Source organism: Puntigrus tetrazona, chromosome 20 (assembly GCF_018831695.1).
Source record: "Puntigrus tetrazona isolate hp1 chromosome 20, ASM1883169v1, whole genome shotgun sequence".
Lineage (NCBI taxonomy): Eukaryota > Metazoa > Chordata > Actinopteri > Cypriniformes > Cyprinidae > Puntigrus > Puntigrus tetrazona.
Genome location: NC_056718.1, coordinates 17,636,531 through 17,644,788, shown reverse-complemented (window position 1 = coordinate 17,644,788; position 8,258 = coordinate 17,636,531). Strand labels below are relative to the sequence as shown.

Here is an 8,258-nt window from a genome sequence, read left to right as displayed (position 1 = left end):
GGGATAGGACAATATTTGGCTGAGAAGGCTACTTTTAAAATCTGGGGGTGCAAAAAAAAAAATCTAAATACTGAGAAAATTGCCTTTAAATTTGTCCAAATGAAGTTCTCAGCAATGCATATTACTAATCAAAAGTTTTAATATTTACAGTAGGAAATTTACAAAATATCTTCATGGAACATTATCTTTACTTAATATCCTAATAATTTTTCTCATAAAAAAAAAAAAACAATTGATACATCATATTTTCAGCTATTGTTGCACATATACCCCAGAGACTTCTCCTTCAGGATCACCTATATGGAATGAGGGAAAAACATTTAATGCCTCAATTTTTCTGGGCATTTAAAGAAGCTGGTTGCGGAGTTTTCCTTTGGACCAACAGCAGGTTTTAGGATCACTGGTTTTTCTCTTTCCATTTTCATGCTGTAATATTTGTCTATGGGAAAAAAATGGACAGAAATGCAACATGAGAGCAGTGTTTTTAAAAATGCCAATTATATAACTATTGGATTAAAAATTTAAGAAAAGTAATAAAAGTATAAATGCAACAAAAGGCTTTCAATTTCTACAGTGCTAGGATGGTAGCAGCTTTAATGAATGACAAAACACTCACTTGGAGAGAATACGTAATACTTGTATCCCTCTTTCACCCTTGAGGGAACAGACACGGATGAGGTGACCACTGTTGGAAATCCTTTCCAGGTTTTTGAGATACTGATCACCTGCCCCAGAGCTGCGTCTGTCAAAAGAAGAAATCCCAAAATGCTCAGAGGTCTGTTTGAGTTAACCCGCTTAAGGTCACTTATCTGGTTTGTTAGGCCTCTCCTGGAACAAAATGTGCTGTTTGAGGCCTTGGTGAAACCTCCGTTCCCAGGAGTACTATATATGGCATTTTCACTTTTCTGCATGTTTGCACAAATCCTCCCCTCTTCCTATATCTAACAGTTATCTCATTTCCTATTATTTTGACATTTAAATGTGATTCATCTCTTACATGTAATGCTGCATTGTTTGAAATGGCTTTATTTTCTATTGTAAACTTGTGATTCTTTACCAGCTTGTCGTCTGGCTCTTGTCCTCACTGTATACACAGAAATTCTTGGCTTTTTCCCACATTTTGGAGTAACCTGGTACGTGTATTTTTGTGCCATTCCACCTGCAGAAATCAATTTTAAAGTCAAAAACCAAGGAAAGTCTATGAGCGACAGACTCTGACACCCACTTAATATAACAGGCATCCATAGTATGCTTACAGAATATACATGTACATTTTTTTTTTCAGTTTTAACCTCTTTTGAAGAAGATTACAGACTCTTTTCTGCTTCTGTACTCGGGTATAGATAAAGCAGCTGTGATATGCCCGATCTGTCCGAAGCCCTGGCTGATGGGTTTGGGAAAGCCAGGATCCATCATACCATTCTCAAACCTCCAGTAGTTCCTTCCCTGTGAAATATGCACATGTATGACATATCAGATGATGTCAAGCACCACTTCTGTTATTATATTCTGTGGTTGTTAATGTACAGTGAATTAAAGCATTTTGTCCTAGTAATTGTACCAACCTTGAAGAAGTAGGTTTTGCCCTGGCAGTTGCAGCGGGTGTAAACCGTGTCGATGGGAGATGGGATTCCCCACACCTGTGTAATTAACTGAGGAGGATCAGGATTTCTCTGTTTGTCCAGTGTCCAAAAATAATGTCCTATAGTGGAAAAAAGGAAAGTGGCATTTTAATCACAAATAACATTGTTTCGAAGTGTGTTTTTTCGTTGTACACTCTTCAGTTCACAGTTTACATCTGATAATGGAAATATAAATGCATTGAACAAAATAAATGTTATAAAGTGAGTTTGCATCTGGTACTGACCTCTGAACACCACAATGGTGCCATTTCTGAGAGTAGTCAAACCACTGACTGGACGCCCACTGCAGAGGTTAGTGTCGTAATCATCTGCAAAAGAAAAATAATGTTTTTAATTATTTAAAATACAAATACAAAACTTCCAGTTAGGAAAAAAACATAACTACAATTTGAAATATTCATGCTAGCATTAGAGTATTAGCACACTGTTAAAATGGTAAGCATGAAGGCTCTTAGTGGAAACAATTAATATTAAGCATGAATGATAAATATACAATAATTATATAGCACAACAGTTCTTACCAGCTTGATAATCTTTATTACTATCTGTTTTGCCATTCTTGTCTGAGCTTGGTTTAAGAGGTTTTTCTTCTAGTTTTATTGGAACAAGATCAGTAGGGTCCTTAAGAGGTTCCTTTGGTTCAGATTTGTCGTTGTCTACGCTAGGTTTAATAGGTTTTTTTGTTGGTTTCACTGGAGCAGGAGTGGATAGTGTCTTCTTTGGGACAGGGGTAGTTATGGGATCCTTGAGAGATTCTTTTGGTTCCTCACTCTGTGATGTTGGTCCTGTGCTAGTAGGATTCTCTGTTGGCATTAAGCTTGAAGGACCTTCTGCTGGTGCTGCACTTGGAAGACCTAGAGTTTGTGCTGTGCTTGATGGACCATCTGTTGGTTCTGCACTTAATGGAACATCTGTTGGTTCTGCGCTTAATGGAACATCTGTTGGTGCTGTGGTTGATGGACCTTCGGTTGTTTCTGAGAAAGTAGGACTCTCTGTTGTTGCTGCACTTGATGGACCATCTGTTGTTTCTGAGCTAGTAGGACCCTCTGTTGTTGCTGCACTTGATGGAGGTTCTGTTGGTTCTGAGCTAGTTGGACCCACTGTTGTTGCTGGAACCGGTGGACCCTCTGTTGGTGCTGCACTTGGTTGATCTTCTGTTGTTTCTGAGCTTATAGGACCTTCTGTTGGTGCTGCGATTGATGGAAGTTCTGTTGGTTCTGAGCAGTGTTGGGAGTAACGTGTTACTAAGTAATGTTACAAAGTAAGGGATTACTGTACATTTTTAGGTCATTTATATACTTATAAAGTACTTGCATTACATACTGTAAATAATTTTTAACACTTCTAAACCCAAGATTGAATTTGAAATCTAAATGTACAGTCTAAAGATAACATTGAATGCAGCGTCTTTTAACTTAAACCATAATGATAAGACTAAAACTAATCGAATCTAAAAAAAATATCTAAAGACATGTGAATTAGACATAGACAAGCTCGAAGTGTCTCCCTTAAATAAGAATTCAAATCAAAAACAAATCTTCTTATGTAATCCGTATGAATGCAAGGTACAGTCTTTCTGAAAGTTTAGTGTCTATTTTTATATGAACGAAATTAAATTGAAAACGTTAACATTATCTGATTATGTAATCTATTTTATTGTGAGGTACAGTCTTTCCTGAATCTAAAAGCTTAGTGTATACGTAAACAAATTCAAATCGAAAATCAAATCAAAACTAAAGAGAGGTAATGTCTTTTCGTACCTGAGCTCATTATATGTGTGCAAACGCCCTCACGTACATATAAAATTATATATATATATAAAAAAAAATAATAATAATCAAAATTAATAACATTTTCATTGTTTTTGAAAGAAGACAAATTATTTTTACATAAACCTGTACAGATTTTACTAGTTTTGCTTTTCAAGAATATTTTTCATGAATATTTCTTAAGCTTTTTTGTTCAGTAATTTGAAATAATATTTTAGAAAAAAGTTTATAGTTCTTTAAAGTTTATAGGAATTTTAATAATTTGAATAATTAGGTTTCTTATTAGGCAACTACATTACTTTTCAGACAGACTAAGTAATTTACAATATTGATAATGTAATGAATTACTTTTCAAAAGTAACTTACCCAAAACTGGTTCTGAGCTACTAGGACCTTCTGGTGTGGTGCTTGATGAACCTTCTGTTGGTTCTAAGCTAGTAGGACCCTCTGGTTTTGTGCTTGTTGGGCCTTCTGTTGATTCTGAGTTAGTAGGACCCTCTGTTGCTGTGCTTGATGGACTTTCTATTGGGTTCTCATCAGCAGGGAGTGTGCTGCTCGCATCTGCAGAGGACAATGTGAACAAATGTTGCTTTTTGTGTTGTTTTGCATATTTGCCAAATAAAGCTTATTTTTATTATTGCTCACCAAGGCCCTCCGAAGGTGTAGACTCACTCTCATCTTCAGGGGTCGTTACCTCTTCTGCCTCTGCATAACAAAGCAAAGTGATTTCAACTAAGTGCAATAGTTTTTGCCTATGGTTAGACTAAAACTGAGGTGTGCTTTGCCAAATAGCCAATTACCTTTAGTATAAAAATGCTGTCTATTTGTATAGTCATTTTCTTTTTCTATTTTCATAATCAAATGTCAAAGTAACCTAGTTCATGGTTCTCTTTTTAACAAGTTCCCTACAGGGGAAAAAAGATGAAGAGAGTCAAAGAGAAAGACTCACCACCAATCCCTTCATCATTGGTCATCTCCTCATTAGAGGTTTCTACCAATAAAAAAAGACACCAAAACTATACTTAAAGAGTACAAAATTAAGTTACACGAAGCAAAAGATAAGTACACTTTGATTTGGTTATTTCAGACAAAGCTACAGTCATTATACCTGTAGGCTTTTTATTCTTTATGTTTAGGCATAAGTTAGCGATCCTTGCGGTGGCAGTGTTTCTTGGCTTTAAGGCAGTATCTGTGACAGTCACAGAGATATAAGCGTAAAATCAGGGCAAGATTAGATGCATGCAAATACATCTCTAGTTCCTCATTTCTATTAAGTATTTGAATTAATAAATAATAAATGCTACCATTCAATTGCTTAAGGTCAGTATGAGTTTTTTTGTTGTTGTTTTTTAAAGAAACTAATTTTATTACATAAGAATGAAATTTATCACAAGTGACAGTAAACACTTCTACATTGTTGAAGCCATGGTGAGCGTAAAACAAAAACAATCTTACTGACCCCAAAGTGTGATGTGCTATTTATATATTTTTGCAATTAGTGTATGTTAGTCACCTCAAAACACACAATTAGTATCATTTATTGCGAATCTGTTTTCAACCACACATGCATTTGCAGCGTTTTCCGTGATCATTTATTAAGGTATAATTTGACTTTATCTACTACATACAAAAACTCTTTTAGTTTGCATTATTACCTTCTACCAAGCACATGTTCTCATAATCAGGGCAGCACTGAGTATATGAGACACAGTCGATATCACAGTGACATGGATTGCCTCTATGAAAAGGCTCCCCACAGCGTCCTTTGCATGAGTCCTCTGTGATCAGAAATAATAGCAATGCGGTCTCATCAAAATCATTCTACAGACTGTTACAAAGAATATAGACCACACCAGTGCTTATGACATTCACACCGAATGCTACACCAATATTAAAGAAAAAGCCCCCGAGGAGTGTTCGTACGAAACCTTACTTGTAGTACACAACTGTGTAAAGTCTGTACAGCACTCGTTTAAGCCCAGGCACTCGTAGTCACACTGGCACAAACTTCCTCTGTAATAGCCTTCTCCACAACGGCCCCTGCAGCTATCTGAACAGAGAAGAGTGTTTACTTTACAGAGAACAGACTTTGACTCAGTAAATCTAATTCAGTATGTTGAGAAACACATGTACATTTAGACACAAACAACAAGAGAAGAGTTAATTATTTACAGTCAACAAACCAGTGTATGTTTTAGAGTAAAACGGTTCACTGTTATATTTAAATAATAAAAGCAGATAGATACATAGATGTTATACATTTAAAAAAAAAATCCATAAATTTGACTGGCATTACAGGTTGAGCAATATCATGCTGACTTACTTGGATCTGAAGAGCCAGTGGAGGCGTATGCAAACAGCAGCAGTAAGGACAGATATGGAGCCATCTCGACGTTCACTGTTGGAATACTTTTACCTGCAGTGATCTTCACTTTTTATACAGAGGCAGAGTGCGTTGGTGTCCCCCTGTCGGTCCAATTATACAGTCAGTGCTGAATTAGTAATCGTCTCGTTTGCAAGGGCGCGGTGACTCACATGGGCAAACAGACTCGCTGCGTGTGCCTGTCGAGAACATTTACAAACTCACAGACTCTACAAATAAAATGTTCCAACGTCCAGGTGGGAAAATAAACGATAGACCTTTTTAGGAAATGAATTTCCGCCAATAGGATTTTCTGGGTGCGTTTTCGTCTCTAGCATCCAATTGATCTCAACTTTTTAAAAATCTCGATATTTTAAGCAAAGCTTTCTGCGATATATAGTGCATATTATAGCGCTAACTGATGGCAATTGCCTAGGCTACTCATATTTTGCCAATGTATTGTCCGATTGGAAAAGACTGCTCTAATTTAGTGGCCTGTGCTGTTGCCATAGCTATCACCTTAACCGCGACTTGGGGTCTACTTGCATTTGGCGGTTCTGACCGTTTTCTGTTATTTAATTTTCATGGTTACTGCTGTTGAAACATATATACTTTATATCCAAGCGTACATGCTAAAAATACATAGCCTAACTGTGAGGGGTGAAAAATAACCTCCCGCCTTTTCCCCCTTTCCCTCAGCTGCTTTCGCGAGAAAAATAAGTTGGATTTCATAAAATGAAATAAACTGTTGTGTTTCAATACCATATATGAAAGTAAAGAAAATCAGAGCAAAGTTGTGGTAATGAGGACTACCAAAACACCATATTGAATAAAATACAAAAAAAATTAAAAATCATTCTTGAGACATGAGACAGTTCCAGCAAGTGTCCAGCAAAAGCTATTAGATGTAAAAATACAAATATTTTAATTTTTACATGTTATGAAGGATTAATAATAGAATGTACTTAACATTTCCCATTATTATACCAAATCTGACTCATATTTTATCATTTGTTTTATTATTGTATTATCCTCTCATCTAAAGTAGTGTGTCCACAGAGAAGGGTTCAATCAAAATTAAAAATGTAAGATTATGTGTTCCAATTATATATAAAAAATACTACAATAAATCAAACAAAATAAACACCTTCAGAAGTGTTAACTCTGTCAGATCTGTCATCTCCGTTAGATGAGTATTTTGATTATATTTCAATGAAATATTTTATATTGTGGAATTGTTGGTCACGTGTGAAATTTTAATCTTCTAACACAACAATTTTTTTTGAAGTCGAAGTTAAAAAGTGCATTTTGTTAAATAAAAGAATCAAAGCAGTAGCTTAGTTCATATAAGAAATCATAAATGTAGTTTCTTTTGTCCTAAGCTGGCCTAGCTTAAGACCAGCAATAGACCATCTTAAACCAGCTCAAACCAGCATCCCAGTGTCAAAACATACCTAACCAGCATATGCTATTTTTATTCAAAAAGGAAAAATGCATCATTTTTATAATTATGATGAGGAAAAACTGTCAATGTTACTCTTCCTTCATGACGCTTTTTTTTCTTATTTTTACTAAAAATATATGTGTTAGGTCATGAAAGAATTTTCTAAACTACTAATATGTTGCTCAAAATGGTTCTCTGTGCTATAGCCTTACTCCTCAAAACATCTAGTCATTGAATTAGTGGTCCTAAACTGTCAAACATATTTTCTACATTAGACTTTCTGTTGTAAATTTACCATGAATTGTGCAAGTCAATCTCGACTTTCCCTAGTGAAGAGAATATAGATCAACCAATTATATACCAGTTCTCTGAAATAGCGGGTGCATCTCATGAATCTTCTGTCTGGGAAGCATATACACACAGAGGATAACACAAGAGTTACAAATTCTGATGATGTATGATCAGGAAAACAGTCAGACAAAAAAGGAAGTACAGAGGAGTAGGGATGCTTGGTTGAGGGGCACAGTGACACATATCAGATGAAATAAGGGCTACTATTGTGGATTATGTTGTCAGTCATGGCCTTACAACTTTTGAAATACATACATAAGAAGTGCAGCTTTCTCCATTTCATCCAAACTGTTGCCATAGTTTACATCAGGCAAGTGAGTGCACTTTTACATTGACAACATGACTAAACATTTTGCCTTGTTTGTGAATGATGACACAAGGACTTTTCGTTCTGATGAATGTATTCACTGGCATATAAATACTTTTGAATTATGAACTGAACATTTTGAATAAGTTACAGACTTTTGTAGGAAATCCATTACATGGTGCTGTTTGAACAAATTGTTTTGAGAAGTGGATTTTGGAGCATTTCCTCAATAAATATAGGATACACACCATTTGCTATTGTTGTATTTGACACACACATACAAAAAAAACATGAGTTTATTTAATTGTAATGTCTCTTTCAGAGATTGCTGCACATTCATGTCAACGCTAGGGGTGTAACCGTGGACGTCAATAAAACAGCT

At 35.6% G+C, this 8,258-nt stretch overlaps 1 protein-coding gene across 3 annotated transcripts; it reads right to left on the bottom strand.

Moving 5' to 3' along the window:
• Positions 1 to 121: 121 nt before the first annotated feature.
• On the bottom strand, positions 122 to 5,944 carry prg4b (proteoglycan 4b). 3 transcript variants are annotated; one of them, XM_043218995.1, is made up of 14 exons: positions 5,736 to 5,944; positions 5,346 to 5,462; positions 5,068 to 5,190; positions 4,521 to 4,601; positions 4,362 to 4,403; positions 4,058 to 4,117; positions 3,779 to 3,973; positions 2,165 to 2,860; positions 1,868 to 1,951; positions 1,566 to 1,702; positions 1,293 to 1,446; positions 1,058 to 1,159; positions 617 to 742; positions 122 to 439 (listed from the first exon to the last, which is right to left on the bottom strand). In XM_043218995.1, exons 1-14 carry the CDS (start codon positions 5,797 to 5,799, stop codon positions 321 to 323), a joined length of 2,100 nt encoding a protein of 699 aa, XP_043074930.1. In that variant the 5' UTR covers positions 5,800 to 5,944; the 3' UTR covers positions 122 to 320. The 3 variants fall into 3 exon arrangements, with proteins under 3 accessions (XP_043074930.1, XP_043074931.1, XP_043074933.1); XM_043218996.1 differs by lacking the exon at positions 4,521 to 4,601 and having other exon boundaries at positions 5,736 to 5,940; XM_043218998.1 differs by lacking the exons at positions 4,362 to 4,403; positions 4,521 to 4,601 and having other exon boundaries at positions 5,736 to 5,942.
• Between the last annotated feature and the right edge of the window lie 2,314 nt (positions 5,945 to 8,258).

What these genes read in the sequence shown, in the direction of transcription:
- prg4b (XM_043218995.1), bottom strand. Translation starts at nt 5,799, where the DNA reads ATGGCTCCATATCTGTCCTTACTGCTGCTGTTTGCATACGCCTCCACT. An exon ending in TAATAAAGATTATCAAGCTG is followed by an intron (nt 1,952 to 2,164) that starts GTAAGAACTGTT and finishes TTTCTTTTGCAG; the next exon opens with ATGATTACGACACTAACCTC. An exon ending in AAGAGCCAGACGACAAGCTG is followed by an intron (nt 743 to 1,057) that starts GTAAAGAATCAC and finishes TTCTTTTGACAG; the next exon opens with ACGCAGCTCTGGGGCAGGTG.